The sequence below is a fragment of the Ursus americanus genome, chromosome 12 (genome assembly GCF_024610735.1).
Source record: "Ursus americanus isolate L20-20 chromosome 12, mUrsAme1.1.p, whole genome shotgun sequence".
NCBI lineage: Eukaryota > Metazoa > Chordata > Mammalia > Carnivora > Ursidae > Ursus > Ursus americanus.
The window spans coordinates 40,990,673-41,014,517 of NC_142138.1; the positions used below are offsets into that span (position 1 = coordinate 40,990,673).

The 23,845-nt window shown below is 37.7% G+C and overlaps 1 protein-coding gene across 6 annotated transcripts in view; it reads right to left on the reverse strand.

The window, feature by feature from the left end:
- KYAT3 (kynurenine aminotransferase 3) overlaps nucleotides 1-23,845 on the reverse strand; it is a 78,215-nt gene that overhangs the window by 22,034 nt on the left and 32,336 nt on the right. For all 6 annotated transcript variants that reach the window (XM_087866082.1, XM_087866081.1, XM_045801844.2 and 3 more), the window contains 8 exons: nucleotides 22,203-22,289; nucleotides 21,310-21,435; nucleotides 21,090-21,210; nucleotides 14,467-14,543; nucleotides 13,007-13,096; nucleotides 8,906-9,092; nucleotides 6,765-6,841; nucleotides 6,409-6,495 (listed from right to left, as the gene is read on the reverse strand). In XM_087866082.1, coding sequence (XP_087722208.1) covers nucleotides 6,409-6,495; nucleotides 6,765-6,841; nucleotides 8,906-9,092; nucleotides 13,007-13,096; nucleotides 14,467-14,543; nucleotides 21,090-21,210; nucleotides 21,310-21,435; nucleotides 22,203-22,289 — 852 coding nt within the window. The remainder of the gene's footprint in view (nucleotides 1-6,408; nucleotides 6,496-6,764; nucleotides 6,842-8,905; nucleotides 9,093-13,006; nucleotides 13,097-14,466; nucleotides 14,544-21,089; nucleotides 21,211-21,309; nucleotides 21,436-22,202; nucleotides 22,290-23,845) is intronic.

Here is a 23,845-nt window from a genome sequence, read left to right on the forward strand (position 1 = left end):
AAAATATACCAAAGTCAACGGATCGGGAAAAGTCACGTAGTGATTTGGGAACCAAGTGCTCTTCAACACCTGATAACTTGAGCAGGGCCCAGTTGGGCTCTAGCCCATCCTTGGCCTCCGCAGCACTGAACCCCAGAGTGTTCATTGGGGGATCATGCCTTCTCAGGAAACAAGCCATTGAAAGCCTTGCCTGTATATAAAGCCACAACTGGAGAAGCATGGGCAGAAACTGGAAAATGGCATCCGTAGCATCTTCCCTCGCCTTGGTGGTCTAGTACACAGGTCCCAAGCTCCTTAAGGAACCGTTCCAGCAGTAAATCAAACAAACCAATTATTTCTAATGTTATATCCCATTACTGCCTGGCTGGAAAAGTGAATGAACCTCATAAGAATTCAATATTAGAGGAGCTAGAGAAGTGTGACACTGATCACTACATCATACTGTTTTGTGATACTGGCTGCCAATTTATTGCTACTATCCTGACACTAAAGAAATGCACAAATCGACTGGCACGCGGCCAAAAAGCATCACCAAGAAAATGATCGACAAACTGTTAAATGCAGTTCAGACTAAAAACAGTTTAACCTGATCCCAGCCAAAACCACATCCACCAGTGCGGACACTCTCACTATTTATAACCACTGGAGCAGCCCAAGCAGCCTGCAAAGCCAAAGAAGACCCAGACTCGTAAACGACACTGATGCCGGCAGTGAGTCTGAAGGATGTGCTCATGGGACCAATATTTATTATTTTTGCTTTCTTGCCTCTCACCTCATCCTCTTTTCTGCATAACCTGACACCCCTCATGATGTCCAGCTATAAGCTTGGGAGATTAAAGGACTGAGACTCAATCTCCAGTTGGGGTATTTGAATGTCTTTAGGAAAGGAATTCGTAAGGGGGAAATCCTTTCCATTTGAGAAATTGCATGATATTTATTGACTGTGTTTACTGCCAACATTTATATCCAATGCTAAGATTTCTGAAAAAATTATTTTTCATTGCTGCTCAGAAAAGTTTACTGAAAATACTAGTTCACTAAAAGCATTAAAATCTGCAGTCTCTCTTCTCCTAAAATGACCTTTACAAATATGAAGATGATTCTTTCTGACACAAAATCATGGTGAATGGCGCTACTAGCTGGCATTTGCCTAATTAAAAATAGGCAAGTTGAGCAAATTACAGCTATCATTCATTCAATTTTGGATAGTACTCTAATGAGTTGTTCACTTTAAAATAAAGACAGATTTTGGTAAAGTAGAAAAAATATAAAACATAATAGCACTAAATGAAGATTTAAGTGAATATCTGATCTCAAGAGAACATTTCAAAGTAAAAATGAAAAGGCAGAACTACAAAAGGAATACGATCAAGTTAATATATAATTATGGAAGCAAATCAGAGTATAGAAGAGCTTACACAGAGTAAGAATCATGTGCTCCTCCTCTCCCTACTCCTTCCTACAATGCCCACCATCCTCCAAGACAACTTTTTGTGGCAATTTCTGGTTTTAGTTCTAGTGGTTACCTCCCAGATCTAAATAATACATTTAGTTCTATTTCCTTATTTATCACCTTCAGATAAAATTCAAAATTCTCTGCTCTGAATGAGGAAAAATTGTTCATTCACACTACTATGCCCATTTCCTTCAATGTTTTCAGTTACAATTACTAATAAAATTCATTTGTTTTGAATAGGCAATACCAGCAGATGGTATAAAATTAAAATGACAGAAAAGCAGTGAAAATCAAGTTCTTGTTTTTCTCTTCTGCTTTTTCTACTTTTTTTCTCTTCCCTCTCTACAGAATGATTTACTTGAAGAGCCATTAGGTGGAGCTGAGTGAAGCAGGTGTCTACATATGGAGGCAGGGGGAGCCTGGGCAGCCTAGTGCAGGATGTAGCAGCCCGAGTGGAGTGAAGAGGGTTTCTAATGTGGGTGGCATGAGGTGTTGGTGATGGCAGTGGCGACGTAGACTGAAACAGTATGTCAGAGTCCAAGCGGGGTAAGCCAGCATCTGTATGGCGGGATGGCTCTGTGCAGGGTGTTAGAACCTAGACAGGATGAGGCAGGCAACTGCCAACATAGACTGGCATGGGCTGTCAGAGCGTATGAGGGGTGAAGGATTCCATGCAGTGGGTGACAGGGCAGCCCGGTGTGCAGTGTTGGAGAGTTGGAGGAGGGCATCTCTGCAAAAGGTGACAGCAGTGGCAGCCTGGTACAAAGTGTCAAAGGCACGCATCAGTGGTGGTGTGCAGTGTTGGAGAGTTGGAGGAGGGCATCTCTGGTACAAAGTGTCAAAGGCACGCATCAGTGGTGGTGTGCAGTGTTGGAGAGTTGGAGGAGGGCATCTCTGGTACAAAGTGTCAAAGGCACGCATCAGTGGTGGTGTGCAGTGTTGGAGAGTTGGAGGAGGGCATCTCTGCAAAAGGTGACAGCAGTGGCAGCGTGGTACAAAGTGTCAAAGGCACGCATCAGTGGTGGTGGCTGGAGGGGCAGTGGCACATACAGAGGGACTGATTAAAGAAGTGATTCCATGATGAGAGCCAAGGTTTTTTTCACTGTCAAAGAAGGGAGTTACAAATACGGAAAATCCTTGAGCACAAGCCCTTCAAAATGTGCAAGTAAATCCACAGGAAAAAGATCCCAGAAGTAGAATTTCTGTGTTAAGAGGTATGTGCATTTACATTTGGATGGAAATGGTCAAACTAAGCATTGTTAAGAGATATTACAAATTATAGCCCCACTCTTAGAGTATCTTACGGAAATTTTTAGTTGTTCGGCTGTTTCCAAATTAATAAAATCTTGTTGCAGTTTGAATTTTCATTTCTTGTAATATGACTAAAGTAGGACATCCTTTCATATGTTTGAGAGCTGCTGAGAATTTTACCCATAACCATTATAAAGTGCTGCTTTTTGGCTTATTTGGCCTTAAATTTCACCTGCTTTTTTTCAATTCCCATTTTCTTGGCATGTTTTGCCATCCTTTTATTTTTAGCCTTTCCAAGAGGTTGAGTCAGCTCTGGTAACTTTCCCTGGAGACTTCTTGGTATTGCTCTCCTATATTCCAATATTGAGTGTTGATGGAAATGGGGTGTGTCCACATGGATCCTCTTACCCCGCCCCCATGAAGGCTTTGGTCTTTTTGTGTAGATGTCAAAGGGTTGTTTCTTTATCTTTTAAGTCCAATATATCTCAGTGTTAATCGTTCTGTGACAATTTTTCCTGGACAAGGCACTCCTTTTCAATTGCTAGATTTACCTGTTTTTGGGTTTTTTAATGGAAAGCATTCTTAAAATAAAGTTATAAAATTATTTTCAGGTTCCATTTGTTTCCCCCACCACAGGATTCTACATATTTCACTTGTCTTCCGCATCCATAATTTTTCTAATACTTTAAAAACCTTTGTTCCTCTCCACTCTTCTTTGCTTACTTTTCTCAATCCTTAAAATGCTTACGGAAGTATTCAGCGTTCTCTGTGCTGTTTCCAATGTCACTACCAATTACCAATAGCTTGATTTTTTCCCTTCAATTTTGTACCTGAGCTCTGAGAAGTTGCCATTTTATCTTCTTATATTATCTGACAATATCTTCCCTGAACTTTTAAAATCTCTGCTTTAATCTCATTTTAAAGGTTTTGAATTTGAACTATCGATTTTTATTTGCTCTATAGCAACACTTTTCTGGCTGAATGTTCTCTGACATTTGGTTTTCCTTGTACCTTTTCCTTTCTCCTAATAGTGTATTTTTATAGATTCATAGATTCCTTTTCATTAGTCATTTTTGATTGAATTACCTTTGTAATCTACTGCTAGCACACCTACTGTTCCTATTGTTCTGGGTAATGAACATGCTATCTACTGACTTTGTCTATGATTTGAAGATGTATCTGCAGATTTGTGTAAGTGAGGAGCCAGGGAGCACTAGAAGACAACAGAAATTCTCCCTGGTCCATAGTAAAGTTTAATATGATTGATGTGGACTTCAGTGGTGGGGAGGGCTTTGGTTTTGGTTTTGGTTTTCCTCCCAGCTAATTTAAGTGGCTACCTCCAATTTAATCTATCTCCTCCACACTGCCCCAACACAGGTTGGAGCAAAAATGACAGGAGTGAATGAGAAAATCTATAACCCAACTAGAATCTCCTTTCCACCCTGCCCCACATAGGTTCTAGATGATATAGCTGTATGTTTCTTTCTTGCCTTGCATGATGCTAAATGAGTCTGGAGAAGCTCCCACAGCCAGTGTACTTCTTGTCCTTTTGTTCTAGATGAGTAGGTTGCCTGCGGGCGCTGTTTATAACTTCAAGATGTAAGCACAAGAGACTTTCTAGGTGTCTTCCCTTTACCTTCACTGTATTTGGCAACTCTTCTTCATTTACTGGGGAATTTGTGAATCTGTTTTCCATTCTCCTAGTTGTTTTCCCATAATTTCCAAGAAGAGAATGGGAAAGGGCAGTGTTTATGATTTTAAAACAGGAAGTCTTAAGTTACTTTTTTTCTTTTATTTGTTCTGCTTATAACTTCAAAAGAAACACCTCTATTTCTAGATCCACTGTAAGATGAGAATACTAATGGCCTTACTCTCTCTTCTACATTTTACTCAATTAAATATTGACATTATTAGGTTGTTAACATTTTTATTCTCTTCTAGATGAGTCTTTCAGAGTTTGTAGATTGCCTCTCAAAGTTGAAAACGATGTTTACATCATTCTGACTAGGTTTATAGATGAATGTGTTGGTAAAAAGAGTTTCTGGATCTTATTAAGCCTGTCTTCAGTAGCAATAACATCTTAAAAATAGCAATGATGCATATATTCAGATTTTTTTTAAAGGTTTTATTTCTTTACTTGAAAGAGAGAGAGCAGGAGGAGCGCTGGAGAGAGAGAGGGAGAAGCAGACTCCCTGTTGACCAGGGAACCCTATGTGGGACTCGATCCCAGGACCCTGAAATCATGACCTGAGCCAAAAGCAGCCGCTGAACCAAATGAGCCACCCAGGTTGCCCTCAGATTTTTTTTTAGTACAGATCTGATGGTAAGCAATTCACTCAGCTTTTATTTGTAAGGAATATATACTTCATTTTCATTTTAAAGGCTATTTTCCTGGATAAAGAATTCTGGGCTGATATATTTTTTATTTCAGCACTTTGAGGATGTCGTTTCACTGTATTCTGGTCTTCATTTTTTTCTGATAAGAAGCTGCTAAATTCATACGCATGTGAAGTACAGTTTTTCTCTGGCTGTTTTCAAGATCTTACTATTACCCTTGGTTTTCACCAGTTTGAGTATAAAGCGTCTCAGGGTGGTTTTCTTTATATCTTGTGGTTCACTGAACTTTTAGATCTCTAAGTAAGTTGCTTTTCACCAAATATGAGGAAATCTTGGGCATTACGTCTTAAAATACTTTTTCTGCCACATTCTCTCTTGTTTTGGTACTCTAATTACATTTATTATCACTTGATATTGTCTCATAGACTTAAGGCTCTGTTCATTTCTCAAAAATAATTTTTCCCTCTGTTTTTCAGGTTAGATAATTCTATGAATCTGTAATCCAAGTGGGTCCTTTATTCCTGATGTCCTCAATCCTCTGTATGTTAAGCCCCATACATTTTTCTTTTTCTTTCTTTTTTTTATTATTATGATATGTTAGTCACCATACAGTACATCATTAGCTTTTGATGTAGTGTTCCATGAAGCCCCATACATTTTTCATATCAGATATTACACTTTTAAGTTCCTGAATTTCCAGTTGATTTTTTTGTAGTTTTAATTTGTTCACTCATTATGACTATATTTTCCTTTATTTTTTCTTGAACATACTTACAATATCTGCTTTAAAGTCCTTGTCTGCTATTTCCCTTATCTGGGTCACCTTGTGATCTGTTTCTACTGACTGCTTTTCTTCTTTATTAAAGGTCACATTTTCTTTTTTCTTTTTAAGACTTTATGTATTTATTTGAGAGAGAGTGAGAGCGAGAGAGAGAAAACACAGCAGGGGTAGGGGCAAAGGGAGTGGGAGGAGCAGACTCCCCACTGAGCAGGGAGCCTGATTCAGGGCTCAATCTCAGGACCCTGGGATCATGACCTGAGCTGAAGGCAGATGCTTAACTGACTGAGCCACCCAGGTGCCCCAAGGGTCACATTTTCTTATGTCTTCACATGTCTAGTAATTTTTTACTGTATGCTGGACATTGTATTTTTACATGGTAAGGAGTCTGATTATGCTGTAATATCGTAAACTCAACACTTCAAAAGTGTTGAGTTTTGTTCTGGTAAGCAGTTAATTTCGTGGCAGCAAGCCAAAATTTAAAAATTGCATATGAGCAATTCTTAAGCAAGAAAAAAAAAAGGTGCTTTATAAATCAGAAGGAAGGACATCATAAATGTGTTTTTGAATAGAACAGGGAACTTACTTTAATGAAGCAAAACCTCACAAACTTCTCAAACTGTAATTTGGTCTCTTCATTACAGAATGCTGAAACTGGAATGGCTGACAGTTTCTGAAAAATAAAGAGAAAAATGAAATAGGAAAACTACTTCAACTTCAAATTTAATTTTAGGATAGGTAAGCATTAAAAACAAACAAATACTTCTAAATATTTACAACAACTTCCAAAAAGAAAAATGTTTTTAAAATCCTCCACACAGCCATAAATGGAATATCATATAACAAAACTGTAGTTAACATTGTTCAAAACATGTCAGCAAGTATTCTTCATAAGTTAACCATAAAATACAGCACAGTATCTCAAAGGCTGATAAACACTACCTTATTTTTAGTCATCCATTTCACAAATTTATAGTCATAAGGTTCATTGCTGTCCTTCATATCAGAGAGGTCTGCATCTAAAACAACAATGAAAATTAGATGGCCTATTATATCTGAGGACAAGATGTATTTCATTTAAATCTGTCAAGATTCAAAATATTCTCAGAAAATAGTCACAGAAACTACTGAAGTCTCATACTGTATCGTGGGGTTGGAAGTGAAGAATTCACGGATAGGTTTTTGTTTTTTTTTTTAAGAAGAGTTATTTCCAAGAATTATGTAACTAATTCCATTTTCTATTTGCCCCTGCAGCCACAAAGTTCAGTCCCAAGTTAATGCTAGTCACAATACTATATGAACCTATGTGAAAAATTTGCTTCCTCCCTCTCTTATGTGACACTAATTCTCTATTACACACACACACACACACACACACACACACACACACACACATATATATAAAATTACATAGAAAACTTTTTAATGTAAGTTGGCTTAAATGGTTTTTGGAAGCAGACCAAGTATATAAATCAATTATTATAAAAATAATTCATATTGTGGGATGCCTAGGTGTCTCAGTCCATTAAGCATCTGCCTTTGGCTTAGGTCATGATCCCAGGGTCCTTGGGATCGAGTCCCACATTGGGTCCCTCCTCAGCAGGGAGCCTGCTTCTCCCTTTGCCTGCTGCTCCCCCTGCTTGTGCCCTCTCTCTCTGGCAAATAAATAAATAAAATATTTTAAAAAATAATAAAAAATAAAAATAATTCATGTTGAAAATGTTATGGATTTCCAATTCAAAAGCAAACCTAATGTGATGAAAACAGCTATTTCTTTTTATCATTTCATGAAATGATCTATACATTTAGATGTAACATAGGAAAAGTGATTTCTAAACTTCAGAGTATAGGACATCTTAAGGGTTTTTATATAAGAATGGAGCTTGGGAGAGTCAAACATATACAGCTTTCAGACAACAGGACAGCAAAAATCTCTGGGCATCATGGCCTCTGCTTCTCTCACAACAAATAAAGAAATAATAGTCACTGTTTTGTTATAAAATCAAAAGTTTCCAGCCTTATAAAATTTGGTATATATAAAAGGCTTTTCAAGTTCAGTGGAATATAACTTTATTGTGATAGAACCTTAAAGCAAACTATTTGGTCAACTTCTGTCAGAATAAATTATGCTTTTAGGGGCGCCTGGGTGGCTCAGTCGTTAAGTGTCTGCCTTTGGCTCAGGGTGTGATCCCAGTGTTCTGGGATAGAGCCCTGCATCAGGCTCCTCCGCTGGGAGCCTGCTTCTTCCTCTCCCACTCCCCCTGCTTGTGTTCCCTCTATCGCTGGCTGTCTCTCTCTGTAAAATAAATAAATAAAATCTTTTAAAAAAAAAGAATAAATTATGCTTTTAAATGTACTATTATTAACATTATAGTTTTTTTAAAAGAAAATCGGTTATATATAGAATGTTTGTCATGTTTCTAATTTTAGATTAGTATGGCATGTCAGAAGTACATTAAACAGTTTCAGGTAATATAAAGACCATTGCTTTTTGGAGACAAAACTATTTGGAATCTAGCTATGTGACTTCAGGCAAGTTATTTAAAACTTTCTAAGTCTTCACATCTTTAAAAATGGAGCAAACAATGCTTTCTTCGAAAGTGTGTTTGAAAGTGCTAGTCATGTAGTAGACTCTCAATAAATATTATTTTCCTTCTTTACTTCATTTCAGTATATTCTAAAATAGCAAACATTATCTGATAGCATCAGCATTCCAGAAATCTTATTTTTCTTAAGTGAAAAGGAAACTAAAATTTTACTCAAAGGAACACTGGGTTCATATATTATTTCATGTACTTGTGTTTTAAATTACACGCTAGAGCAAGATGACAACAAATTCTATGTTTAATGGAATACCTAAAAGAACTGACTCCAAAACCAGGTTAACTATCACATTTAAGGTTCAGGGACCTAAAACTCAAGATGATCATTAAAAAACAACAACAAACACTGACATTGCGAAAAGCCATTTTTCCATAGACAAAATGCTGATATGGCTTTGACACCAATCTTTACTCCCTAATTCTAATATAATTTCACATATAAGTTGCTATATATTTGAAATAACAAAAACCCTTACAAACCTAGCAAAGACACATCAGCAATGATGAAGTATCCCCCATCAGGAACTATCGGTTTTAGGCCAAGACTTTCAAGTAAATGTACCATCCGATCTCTTTTTACTTCTAACTCTTTTGGCAAAGAATTAAAGTAACACTCTGGGTCATCCATGCGCTTGATGTCAATCCAAAAAGCTTGAGCCAAGGCTTCCTGCATGTTAAGATCGAAACATGTGGAAAGGAAATATGATAATGTTATTTATTGCTGAATTTATTGGTATAATAAAGATTGCCTGAGTAACATTATTGGCAAAAAAAAAAATATATATTCAGGGAATTACAGTTGAAATCCTGTGAACTTATGTTAGATTGTATCAATTAATGGAGGAATTAGTTACATGTAAATGATTAAATCTAATGTGAAGAACTGAGAATGAGCCATGAAGATCTGAATTTAAAAAAAGAGGTATTGTATAAAGATGGCTTACTTGGAAATGAAAAGACATTAAGTTATTTTGCACTGAGGTGAGCTGCAGAATGACTTGTAGATCTAAGTCTGAAAGATGACCAGAGAAATGACCTTTTCCCATTACCTTGGAGGATGCAGTGGAAATGAAAGCTGACCCATTGTGTCACTCCCCATAGGTATGCCATCATTCCAATCTGAATTCTAATCCCTGTTCTAATCATTCGTATCCCAGAAATGTCTAAGTGCCACAGGGATTTTGTCTTTGGGGTATGTGGGGTCACTTCTGTATCATTCCTCAAGAAAGCCAGAAGTGACAGGAGAGAAAGTGGGCCAAGGGGACAAACCAATGTTGTTAAAGGTCAGGTAGGCGTCTGAGGAGGCAACTGGTCAGGAGAGGTAAACAAGTCTGAATCAGGACACATACAAGGAGCAAGGATCTGTAGAAGCAGGAGGGCAGCAGACTGGTAGGTGAGTGTAAACTGAAACAACTCAGAAATACTGGTTCTCAGCGCAACGAAGGAAATGTAAGCAAATAATCAAGAACCTGGAATCATTGCGATAGAAGGGCAAAGTGGCCAAATTTTAAGGAAATTAATCAGAACCAAGAGGTATCAAGAATTAAAGGATAAAACATTCAGTAAACATATACTGAATACCAATGTTAAATATTGGCATTGTGATAAAACACTGGGGATATAACGGTAAATAAGATAAAAATGGTCCTTGCCTTTACGGAGATTCCAGGTGGTGTGTTCTGGAGGGGTAACTGGGAGGGATGAGGAAACAAATACATGAAAAAGGCAGGATATAGTTTGTTCTGTTGGAAGAACTGAGTCTGGTGTGGCTGAAGAGTAGCAAGAGAGCATGGCAAGAGAGGACATGGAGAGACAGAGAAGGGCAAGGTCACTGAGAAGACTGCATGCCAAAAGAAGCCAGCAGGAAAAAAGAATTAGTCATAATTCCCGGTACTAACAAAATCTTGGATAAATAAACATCAGGCTGCATCAGCCTAGGAATCCGGGGTTCCCCTGGAAGCATGGGCCGGTTCCCAAACATGGTTGTCCGAGTGCATGGAAAAATCCAGGCACTTAGCTGAAAGGGAGGACCAGAGGGGTCAGGAAAAGATGTTCCAAATTCTTAGCTGCATCTTTCTTGTTCTCAGCAATTTATTCACTCCCCATAGCAGGAGATATTGCCCTAGAAAAGTCAAAGCTCAAGACACATAAACATCTCTCCTGACTGTAGTCTTATACTGGACTTCTTTCTTTTTCTCATGCTCCTCACATGGTCCAATAGCAAAAACTCTCAGCCCTGCCTTTAAAATATATTCAGACCCCAATCACATTCCACCATTTTACCATTCCTGCATTGGTTCAGTCAACTGCTGTCTCCTGGATCACGTCAACAGTCTTCTGACTCAATAAAGCAGCCAGTTTCCTTTGATAGTACAAGTTCGATCATGTCACTCTTGTACTCAGACTCTCCCGTGGCTTCCTACCTCACTCAGCCTTTACAGTGACGAACGTGGCCTTACTTGATCTGCTCCCAGCTATCCCTTTGATTTATTTCCTCCTACTCTTGTCCTTTGATCATCCCGTCCCAGTCTCGTGCTTTTCACAGATACCAACATGACAGCCAGACTGCCTACCCTAGGGCCTTTGCACTTGTTTTTCTCATAGTCTGGAAGGTTCTTCTCTAGGTCACCCATGTGACTACTTAAGCTTCAGTTTGTAGCTCAAATGTCATCTTCTCAGGGAGACTTTCAAAGATTACTCCATTTAACATTGTATGTCCTTCCCCTTAGCACTTTATATTTATTCTTCCTCTTCCCTGCTTTGTTTTTCTCTATTGCATCTATGAACGTCTGACATATTATTAATATATTTACTTCTTTATTATCTGTGTATCCCCACTAGGCCATAAGCTCAAAAAGAGCTTTTCAGAAAGAAATTCCTGGTGTATCTCCAATACTCAGTAAATATTTGTTGAATAAGTGAATAGATTTATTTTGAGTAGATAAAATGAATTTAATATTATATAAAACCAAAAGTTAATACTAGTCTTTATTATGATACTGCTTTAGAGAGTCACTGGAGAAAGAACTTTAAAATAAAATTTTTTCTCATTCAATAGATGTTTTTGACAGGAAGCAAAAAAGTAAATTTACTGTACCCAATATATTTCACTCTTCTGGCTTTTTAACTGCCTTCCAGAAAAAGAAATTTTTTTCAGTGTTCTGATTATTCACAGAATGATGACACATAGATCCCTGTTTCATAAATACATATTTTTTTTAAAAAGCAATATAAAAAAGACATACATTAAAAGGTCTTAACACCCACCCCACTTTTACTAGTTCCTTATGGATCCTTCCACAGATCCTTTAAGAAAATACAAGCGAATGGTTTCCCCCTCTTATACAGGCTATAGCATAAATACATACTGCCCTGCATTTGCTTTTTTTTACTTTACAGTATATTCTGGAAATCTTTCCATATTGATAATTACAGAGCTTCCTCATTCTTTTCCTTTCTTTTCATTTTTAAATAGTCATGGTGACAGACAGAATGGCCCCCAAAGGTGTCCAGGTCTTCAAACCCAGAACCTGTGGGCGCCTGGGTGGCTCAATCCTTCTGCTCATGTCATGATCACAGGGTCCTGGGATCAAGCCCTGCATCAGGCCTCCCACCCTCTGAACCTCCCCTCTGCTTGTGCTCTTGTTCTCTCTTTCTACCTCAAATGAATAAATTAAAAAATCATAAAAAAAAACAAACCCAAATCCAGAACCTCTAAATATGTTACCTTGCCTGGTAAAATGAACTTTGCAAATGTGGTTTAAATTAAGGATCTTGAGATGAAGAGATCATCTTGGACTTTCTATGAGCCTAATATAATCATAAAAATCTTTATAAGGGAAAGAAGGTAGCAGGAGAGTCACAGTCTTGTTAGAGTGATGTGACCATGAGCTAAGGAATGTGAGGAGCCCCTAGAAGATGGAAAAGACAAGGAACAAAGTCTTCCTTACAGCTTCCAGAAGGAACACCAGAATGCAGCCACCCTGTTTCTAGCCATAAGACCCTTTCAGATGGTTGACCACCAGAACTGGAAGATAAAAAATTTGTGTTGTTTTAAGCCACCAACTTTGTGGCCATTTGTTACAGAAAAATAGGAAACTAATACAAAACTCATATATTTAAGTGTTTGGATAAACCATGGTTTGTTTAATTAATTCTAAAGATGGATAATGACTATCCCCTATCTTCTGCAATAAACGGCCATACACATAGAGAGCTTCTTATGTGTACAGATAGTAGTTACAGGGTGACTTCCCAGAAGATGGTTTGCTGCTTTGTAGGGCACGCACATCTGTAATTTTGCTTGGTGTTGTCACTGTCCTTCACAGAGTCCGCAGTACTTTGCAATCCCACCCACAATGTCTGAGTGCTCAGTTAAAACCTGATGTATTTAAATGAACAACAACAAAAAGCTGTTCTTGATAGCAATGAATAGATGTCTGCTCCTAAATTCCCAAACAATACTAGATGCCCAGCTCAGAAAGCATCATGGGTAAAACTAAGCCAATTAGAATACACAGACTAAAAATAACACCTTTACCAAAAGACCATGTTCAACCCCATGTTACTATTAATACCTACCTGTAAAGGAGTCGCACAAGTATAAACGGAGTTTTGTTGAACCGTCTGTAAATGTTTTATCAAATGATTAGGACCAATGGACCAGCCAAGCTGGAAAAGGAAAAGATAAAAAGCAGATTTCAAAAAACAGATCTAATTGTACATACCAAATCTGAGAGAGTAGCTCAGCTTAATGTAATTATCAAATATGAGCAAGTCTAAAATGTTCGTACTATGAAAGTAGTGCAGTATTAGTATTTACTCATCGTTTCAACACTGTTCTTTCTGAGAAAGTTTCCCACTGGAGTCACTAAACTCTGCGTTCAGAAGGTAAACAGTACTACTCTTGATTGCTATTATCCTTTTCTTTTCTAATTTGCTACTTCTGATATTCTGAAGGTCTAAAAACTGGTCACAAGGGTTATCTGAATTAGATAAAAGTAACTCTGAATGAAGGCCTAAGGGACTCTTCCATAAGCTGGTTCTCCAGGCCGCATTTCTGATACTCCCTGCTTCTTGGCCATGTTCAGGAGAGCCGGTTGGAAGAAAACCAAGTTTCAACTGGGTAAACTGCTGTTGTATTACATAGCACAGTGCTTAAGTACGAAGATTTTGAAGCTAGACTGCGCTGGCTTGACTTTATTAGCAGTATAACCTCAGGCAACTTACTTAACTTCTCTATACTAGTTTTACTGCCTGTTGAATGGAGATAATAAATTATATTCACTTCATAATGCCGTTATGAGAATGAGCATGTGTAAAGCACTTAGAACCTGGCACATGGTAAGTGCCAAAATATTAGCTATTATTATATATTATTTCCTCCTTTTATATTAATACACAATAATCTGAACATTTCTTGCAAAAAAAAAAAAAAGAGTGCCGTTAGTTTGTTACTTATAAAATGAAAAAGTACCTATTTTGTCTTCCATTAGCAATGACATGGATGGAGCTAGACAGTATTATGCTAGGCGAAATAAGTGACAGAAAGACAAATACCATATGATTTCACTCATATGTGGAATTTAAGAAACAAAACAAATGAGCAAAGGAAAAAAGAGAGGGAAGCAAACCAAGAAACAGACTCTTAACTATATATAGAGAACAAACTGACGGTTACCAGAGGGGAGGTGGGGGGAATGGGGGAAACAGGTGATGGGGATTAAGGCGTGCACTTGTCAAGATGAGCACGGGATTTGTATGGAAGTGTGAATCACTGCATTGCACACCTGAAACCAATATTCCACTTTATGTTAACTAACTGGAATTTAAATAAAAACTTTAAAATAATAAAGAAATGATCAATTCTCAAAAAGAATAAAGGCCAACATGAAAGCTGAGTAAATAATAAAGAAAAGATCAGTAAATATAAAAACCTGTGCAAACTGAATATATATGCATTTAAAACACAAACATACAGAAGCTCTACGAGAAATAAATACATGCCTGTTTCTAAGCAATTACATCCTTCTGCATCTTACCTTCCAGCCAGTTACACTGAAAGTCTTTCCGGCACTTCCTATTGTTATTGTTCTCTCCCACATACCTGGAAAAGTAGCTAAACAGGAAAGAGAAAAGAAAAGGGTTAAGTAATTGCTTGCCAATCAATCTATGTTCAGTATAATCTAAAAACATAAATGTAGTGTAGTCAGTGTATTTCAGTAGGTTTTCAAATATACTGTAACTTTAACCCAAACACAATTGAAAATGTTGCAGTGCTTGAAAACACTGTAATATGTGATAGATTAAGTAATTTAAAGTAGCAAAATTACTTCCAGGGGCCGGAGTCCCGGCAGGGGCCGCACAAGCCATGGCACCCAGCACTGTGTCAGTGGTCGCTGTGCATTCAATATTCTCTTCCTGTGGCACCGTTTTGGTTGTGGTCCTGGTTATTGTTTACTCACCTCTGCTCTGCCCATTTTGCAAGTCTATTTCTCCAGGCTTCCTAAGGCAATGGTTCTTAAAATGTGTTCCCCACACCAGCAATAGCAGTCTCAGTGGGGAGCTAGTCAGGAAGGCAAATTATTGGGCTACCTCCCAGACTTACTGAATCAGAAACTCTGGGGGCAGGGCCCTGCAATCTGGGTGTGCATGCATGTGCGTGTGTGTTTTGCTAACTTTGAGATATAAATCCCACGCCATAAAATTCACTTCTTTAAAATGTCCAATTTGATGGTTTTTAGTATATCCGCAGAGGTGTGCAACCAGTTTTAGAACATTCTTTGCTCCCCAAAAGAAGCCCATACCTTTTGGGTATCATCCCCTTAATATCTCTACGGCCAAGAGCACTAGAACTTGTGCCTGAATGGAGCTCCTCTCGCATATTTATTCTCTCCATAATGCACACCATGGCCTTCTTGCACTCAGAAATATTTGCCAGCACGTCAGCACTATGCTTGGGGTCTGTTTTAAACAATAAAATCACCATGAAAAGGACACTTAGTTATAGTATGAGCTGAAATAAGAAGCAGAGCACTGCCTTGTTGACCTCAACTAAGAACATGCCTATCAGGTGACTCCAATTTTTTGTCCCTTTCTGCATATTTATGAATGAAGTGCCAAGAGTACTGACTTTGGGGTTAAAATCTATTTCAGTGAGTAGGTGATTCACAAATATGGATTCCACAAATAATGAGAAATGACTGCATAAAGGTTTTCAAGTTGATTGATATCTTTAAAAAAATCATTCATTCTTGTACTTATTTACTTATCAAACGTTTATTAGCAATGACCAGGTGCCGGGGACTAAGCTAGGTCTAGAGGAAACAAAGATGAGAAAGAAGCAGTTCCTATCTTCAAGGAATTTAATGTCTAGTGGGGGTAGGAGAAAAGTAAAACAACAACCATAATACAGTGTGGTAAGTGCTGTAATCGCAGCAGGCATGGAGTATCGAGCAAGGACAGAAGAAGGTGTTAGGGGTAGCTTTCTGCAGCCAGTAATGCTTGAGCTGAGACTTGGAGACCACATAGGACTTGGCCAGTCAGAGAAGGGGAAGAAAGGTATTTGGGGCGAAGGGAATGCAGGTAACAAAGTCATAGAGGTATAGAATGTAAAAACTTGTGAATTTTGCTGGACATTGGTAAACCATTCCCTTGTGAATCTTCCAAGAATGTTACCTACACTGCTCTTTGGATTCCTCAAGTAATTTAGTCGTGAAGTTCTTTACATGCAATCCCATGAGTTTTTCACTTGTTTTGTAGAGGCACAATAGATACTCTTCTATTGTTTTAAGTGTTGGTATACACAAAGAGAAAACAAAGCCATTTCTGTGGGTTCTAAGCTACTGTTTCCTTAATCTTCCCATACACAAGTAAAGTAGCTAGCAAAATTTCCAAAATGGATTCATACATAATCTTAGTCCATTGTGGAACACCGGGCAATATTTGTAAAGGTAGGAAAACTATATAAACCAGAAAAGCTATAAGTGTATTATCTGTGGAGTATAACAAAAACCAAAAAGATAAATGAAGAAAATATCTAGAGGGTCCATTCAAAGAAAGAATATTCTAACATTTGATATAAATATATCATATCCTTTCAAATTCTGAGACATTTCTAGTCTGCCAAAATAATACATGACACATGTCCCATTTTCCTATTTGACCAGAGAAAATCTAAACTATGTATAATGCAGAGTATCACCTCCTTTAATAATATAGCCTGGTGGCTCAGTCAGTTAAGCATCCAACTCTTGATTTTGGCTCAGGTCATGATCTCAGGGTGGTGAGATGGAGTCCTGCATTGGGTTCCATGCTGGGTGTGGAGCCTGCTTAAGATTCTCTCCCTCTCCCTCTACCCCCCACCCCAAGCACACGTGCACACATATTCTCTTTCAATAAACAAATAAATAAAGTAATACATATCCCAAACCAAGAAGGTCAAGTAGTAAGAACAATACTTAGAAAGAAATTCTTTGAAAATAAGAATCACCCAGAGAAATGAATACAATCTCAACATGTTTTCATAAGTTATATACAAAGGGAATCAAAACTATTCACATGTCAAATGTAGGGTTTTTTTTTTCCAGAAAATATCAATGTAATACTTATAGGTATAATATTTTTTAAAAAGAGCTAAGTAATTTGATGACTATTTTAGCCATTTAAAAGTGGATGTCTTTTTTTCCGGCAGTAAACTAATCAGCTGAATAACTTACAAGGAATTTTATACTAGTTATCTAAATACTGAAAGATTTATGTATCAATATCAATGTAATAATATATCTTTTTTCTAGAAACAGGTTTCTTTTATTGACTGAAATGTCATTTTACAGAAACCTGGAGACATTTGAATCAAGAATCCGACCCAAGAACAAATTCTACAACTTCAGTAAAAAGGGCCCTAAGGAATTTTAAAACATCTGGTTGCACATGTCGTCTCATCTCAGAGCCACAGAACTTAATGTAAACAGATAGAACAGAAGACTACAGCACTGTGTGTGAATCTACAGGAAAAAATAAAAAAAGTCTTTGTCGGTCTGATTATTTAAAAAAAACAGTACCTAGGGTGCCTGGCTGGCTCAGTTGGTAAAGCATGCAACTCTTGATGTTGGAGTTGTGAGTTCAAGCTCCATGATGGGTGTAGAGATTATTTAATAACAAAAACAAAACCAAAAAAACCTAGGGGCATCTAGCCAGCTCAGTCAGAAAAGCACGCAACTCTTGGTCCTAGGGTTGTGAGTTCAAGCTTCACCATGGATGAGGTGTAGAGATTACTTAAATGAATAAATAAATAAAAACTAAAAACAACAGCAACAACAAACAACAAACTCCAATGTCTAGTGTTGTTGAGTCAAACTTGCATTTATATCTGAAAGGAAACTGGTCTTTGCACTTCTCATCTATGACCCACGATCCTTCAGTCAGCCATAGCAGCTACATGAGTTATTCACGGGTGGCTTAGGCTTCAGTGGAAGGCAGATAAAGATGAGAGACATGAGGAAGAGTGCTACCCCAGGGAACATGGTCTCAGTGAAAGCATGAGGATGATGCTAATTCATGATGAATGACTAGAAAGCCTATTGTGTTATAGTAAAGAACTACTATCACACTCTGCAAATTGATGAAATAGCCATTTTGCATCTTTTGTGTAAAAAAGGGCACTGTATTTGAAGAATAGCTAAGTTTTCATGGAACCAAACTGCACTCTGTAAATAATGAAGCAGTGAATTCATTTTTTTTCTTGTTTATGGGCTGTTATAATAACTAAAAAATCTGAGTTAAAAATATAAGTCTTGATATCTTCAGCAAGTAATATCTGCTACATTTTTACTATGAAGGGCTTATCATATAACATGAGGTTTAAACAATATAATAAAGGTTCAAACAATAAATCTCAACATCATTTAAAGTTATCTATTGGAAAATATTGCTAAACAGTTAAGTAAAACTCTATAAAGATTTAATGCATTATTGCATAGACATGAACATGTTTAATGTTAAACAGAATTATATTCATTAGAAAGATGCCTCTTCCTCTCTCTGCTTAATTATTAAAAATAACAAAAAATAATTATTTATCCATATTGATCCGATTTTCGACTGGAAATAGTTCAAATGACCTGAAACGGAGATCATACACAAGAAGGGTGAAGATGAACCCTAATGCAATTTTGACATGTAACAGCATTTTGGTGTGTCAAGGCACCACTGCGCCTTGCAAATCTCTGGCTGTCTTCTCCATTTCTCCCTGAGAACATTCTCTTCCATGAGTTCCACCTTCAGCAAAATTTTGATGACTGCCAAAACTGTGCCCTCATAATTTGATCCTGACTATCAGGCCTATAATTCCACTTGTCTCCAGACATTTTCTCCTCTATGTCTCACAGACACTGAAACTTAAGAAGACTAAAGCATGAGAGGCAGGACTATTCCCTACTCCCCACAGATCTGCTCCCTTTCAGCATATCTCCACCTCTGCTTAAGGGCCTCATCACTGCTGAGGGGGCCGGGCCAGAGATCTCAGAAGCATACTTGCTTGCTCCCTTCCCATCTTCAAATGCCATACTCCCCGCCCCCCCACACATAGTTTTGACTTCTAAATAGCCCACGTGTCAACTCTATTGCTAGCCTATCTGACTCACTTTGGATCCTCACCTATAGCTGGTTCTTAGCTTTATAAAACAAATCCAATCATGTAACCGATTCCCTTGCCATGGCACACGTCTTGCAGTAGTTCTCAAAGTATGCTCATTGGAACTTCGGCGATCAAATTAATGTGTAGAATTTTTTTTAAAAATCAATTTTAAGTTTTCTTCCATGAAATGTTCTTAAACACTTAAAATAAGTACTACTGTTTATCTACAGTGTATGCTACCAATGGTGAAACAAATGAACACTTAGTAAGTGAACACTAATGGCAAAATAAAAAAAAACTCTGATGTGTATTTCAATGGTTCTTTGTTACGAATATGCACAGAACTGTGATTTTTATATTGATTCCTTTTTTTTTAAGATTTATTTCCTTATTTGAGAGAGAGAGAGAGTGTGTGTGTGTGTGTGTGTGCACGCACGTGCACGCACGAGAGGGGGGTGGGGAGGGGCAGAGGGAGACACTCTTTAAGCAGACTTCCCACTGAGCATGGAGCCCCATGCAGGGCTTGATCTCACAACCCTGAGATCATGACCTGAGCCAAAACCAAGAATTGGATGCTCAACCCATCTGACCCACCCAGGCGCCCCTAATGACTTCTTCTAATTGTTAAACTTCTGCTAGGAAAACTGTTTCTTGTTTCAGGATGGAAGGCAATGTATCCCTATTTCTTGATGTGAACTTCGTGGCTTTGAGGTGTTCTATACTAAGGTTTTGAGTTTCAGACCCACTGACCTCCTCAGCAAGTTTAAACTCTGTTCTCATATTCAAGGCTGTCAGAATTACCCTCCTTTCCATTATCATCTGTGCTGGTTATATCCTTATAAACCACTTGCCCTAATCTTAAGTATGTCTTGATCTGTTATGCCTCCTTGCCTCAGTCCATATTAGTTTATCTGGTATGAATTTTCTTTCTACCTCTCTGCTTAGCAAATTCCATCTTTTGCCCACTCCTCTGTTGATCCCCTCAAGCAGTTGCTTTGTCCTCTGTATTTTTACAATTTATAATGTACCATAGGGATAATTACGATATATACAACTATTTATATGTAAGTGCACTAATTTTTTATTTATTGATTTCTGCCACAGTGATTTTAGTTTTCCTTCCCTTATCCTTTTCATACTTTCTATTCATTTACTCATCAATTATGTTCTGATCATCTAACATGTATAAGATCCTATCCTGAAAACTGGGGACTCAGAAGACATTGAAACAAACAAAAATCCCTATGTTTTAGCAGATTAGAAGTAAACAATCTAGGTCTGGATATTTATTATAAAGGAAAAAAAAAAAGAACAGTAAAAAAAAAAAAAAAAAAAAAAGCAAAGCAAACGCTGGAAGGAAAACTTGTAACTATCTTAAATGTGGCCAAAAAAATTGGTATTTGAATAGAGCCCTGGGGGAGGTGAAAGCCTGAGCCATGTGGCTATCTAGGGGGAGAAGTGTTTCCAGGCATTGGAAAGGCAAGTGCAAAGACCCAAAGTCTGCAGCACAGCATATAATCTTATAGCTGATATCAGTTTGAATAACTCCAGAAGACACCGAGGCACTTGTGAGATGGCACGGTAGTAATGAAGAAATCCCAGGCAAAGGTCAAGCAGCAATAGCTTACTGGCCCTGCAATTTTCTCCTATTGACTTGGCATTTTGGCAACTTGCTCAGCACAAACAGTCCAGCTTGGGAACAAGTAAGCTCCCTGTATCTTATGTACCAAGTAATAGATGGATTCTTGAAAAAAAGCCAAGGATATAAGGAAAAGTATGACTTCTCTGGTTTCATAGCTTTATAGTATGATCCAAAAATCGCTTCCCCTTCGTTTGTACTGCCTGTCCTTCAATCTGTTTATTATTTCACTCAAGCATCATTTATTCAAATCCCATTTAGGTGCTCATCCCGATAGATACCCATTGCAGGGACTATTTTAAAGCTGTTCTGGGATCCTTTCCAATCACTTGTTCCACATGTGTCCAAACACATTTAGATTTGTGACTCTATGTAATAATAATCAGTACCTATTTTTAAATGCTTATTTCCAGTATATACAAGCCATTCATAAACCTCATCACTGATGCAGAGTGTGTCATTTTTGATGCAAAGGTCAGCAATTACTTGTAGTTCCTCTTTGGTATATACCTATATGTATTAAAGAAAACAAAAGAGGAGAGCCAATTATGATTCAACATGTGAGAAAATGATAGGTCAGAAGACAGTATAAAGAGATCAAAGACTCACCTTGCCAATGGGGTTATGTGGAGTATTCAGTATAATAGCTTTGGTTTTAGAATTAAATTTACTTGCCAGTTCTTGAGGATCCAATGTCCAGTCAGAACTAGACCATCTTTTCCCATCAACAGGTTTCTAAGTATGAAGAATCAAAATGTGATTTAATTCAATTAATTCATGTTTGCTACCTTACAAATAAATAACCTAACTGGGAAAAAAAATTAGAGAAAGGTAAGGTGAAGGTAACTGAATAAATGACTAACAAAGAAAATAAACAGAAATCACCAAGCTTTAAGAGCCCAGAGGACCTGAGTTTCATGCTCACACCTATTAAATGGGAAAATAAACCCTTGTCAACATAAACAGCTGTTAAAGTGTCAAAGGAGCCAGCTATAACTATGGTTAACACGTCTGGTACTTTAAAGCTAATATAAGATTCTGTGATTCACCTTAGCGTATTACTTATTTTAGTAAGATTTTTAAAAAGACAATGGTAGCGCACTGATTAAATTCCTAAAAATAAAAGCAAAATTTAAAAAATCACTTCATTCAGAATTCAACAAGCATTTATGGAGCAGCCAGCATACACCCTACACTGTTAGTCACTGGGGAGCAGTGCTAGGAAAGCGAGTTAGTGGTGGTGCTCACGTTGGTGGGGGAGACACAGAACTGCAGAAGATACCGTGACATATAAAGTGAATGCTGATACAACAGAGACACATGGCAAACACAGGATAAAGTAATAAAAGTTGCCCTCTTGAAGAAGTTGATGACCTTTAACCATAGTAGAGATACACAGTGAATCCCGAAATGTAATCAAAGTAGAAACTTCACCAGGGACAAAGCAATTATGTATATTTTCAAAACATCTTAAAGCATGTGAACGGTGCTGGCAAACTTACAGATCTCAGGGGAATAAAAACAGGTGTTGCTCCAGCCATTCTCACCATGGGCTCATAGCAGTCATAGAAAGGCATTATTATTATGACCTAAAATAAAACCAAATAAGAATGTAACATACCAATTATTCATGCATTTAAAAAATACTGTGTAACTACTATGTGTAAGGCACTATACTACATGCTGAGATGCAGCAGTGAAAAAGCTGGCCTTCCCTGCTGTCATGGAGCTAACTGCCACGTGGCAAAGACCCTAGAGATATGCTTGTCCAGGAATCCTTGGTCTCTTAATGAGATCTACAGAAGGGCTTGCAGTGAGGATTCCTGAAATTATATGCAAAGCTTTATGTATGCCTAGGTAGATTTTTTGGAGGAAGAGGCCCTAGCTCTCATCACATCCTCAAAGGAATGTTCCAGCCAAAACATTGAGAATTTCTTTAATTTTGAATTATAAAATAAAATATCAAAGAGGGTCAGAAGCCAAAACTATAAGGAAAGATAACACAGCAATGCTCTCCATTATGGGGTACTACCTTACAAGTATTATCCTGAGAGTAAAGATGTTTCTCTCTGCTCAAAAGCACTCCAAAACAAAGACTGAATGCAGGGAGCCTAGTTAAGAGCCCATTGTTATTGTCTGATACCCACAATTTCCCTCCGGGTGACTTATATTTAGATTCAGTCTTTTTTCCTTGCCCCTTGAGATCTATTTCTTGTTCTTTGGCCCCTGTGTGCTCTCGCTCAGTCACCTGTGGGCTGGCTTTTAGGTCAGCCAGTGGGCCAATCCAACCTGTCCAGTTGGTATTCCACCCACAAACCACCAGCCTATATCTAGCCTCCTTTTTACTTTTCTATAACAAAGTTTGAACACATAACTTATACCCATCATTTACATTCAATTTTTCTTTCTTTCTTTCTTTCTTTCTTTCTTTCTTTCTTTCTTTCTTTCTTTCTTTCTTTCTTTCTTTTTTTGAGAGAGAGAGAGAGCACAAAAGTGCAGGAGGGGGAGAGGAAGAGGGAGAGAAGACTCTTAAGCAGGCTCCACACCCAGCCTGACATGGAGCTCAATCTTACAACCCTGAGATCATGACCTGAGCTGAAATCAAGAGTCAGACACTTCCCTGACTGAGGCACCCAGGCACCCCTAGGTTTCTCTGTTTTTAAATAGCTGAATAAATTTATATGATGGCTATCGCTAGATTAAAGGGTACAAACATTTTTATGGCACCTTATACATACAGCTGAATTGCTTTAGAAAAATTGGGTAACTATTTATAATTTCACAAGTCAACACTAAGTTGTCTCACTTAACTTTTGTGTTCAATTATGGGTATCTAATTGTTGTTCTAAATTTGCACTTTATACTGTGATTTCTGCATATTACTGTGTATACCGTGTATTTACTGTGTATTTCTTATGATGTGAAATACCTGGTCAAAGGGCCTTACGTTCTAAAGCCCCTGTTTGTGCTAACCATTCAATTCACACTGAGCACCTACTATATACAGTTCACTATGTTAGGTGTCAGCTATTGTGAAGGGCAAAGAAATCAATCTTTGTTCATTCCCTTTGGGAAGGGATCTTTTTCTCAAGTGGACTGTAAGTTCCTAATTAGTCTGAAATTCTCAGGGACCAAGATGACCTAT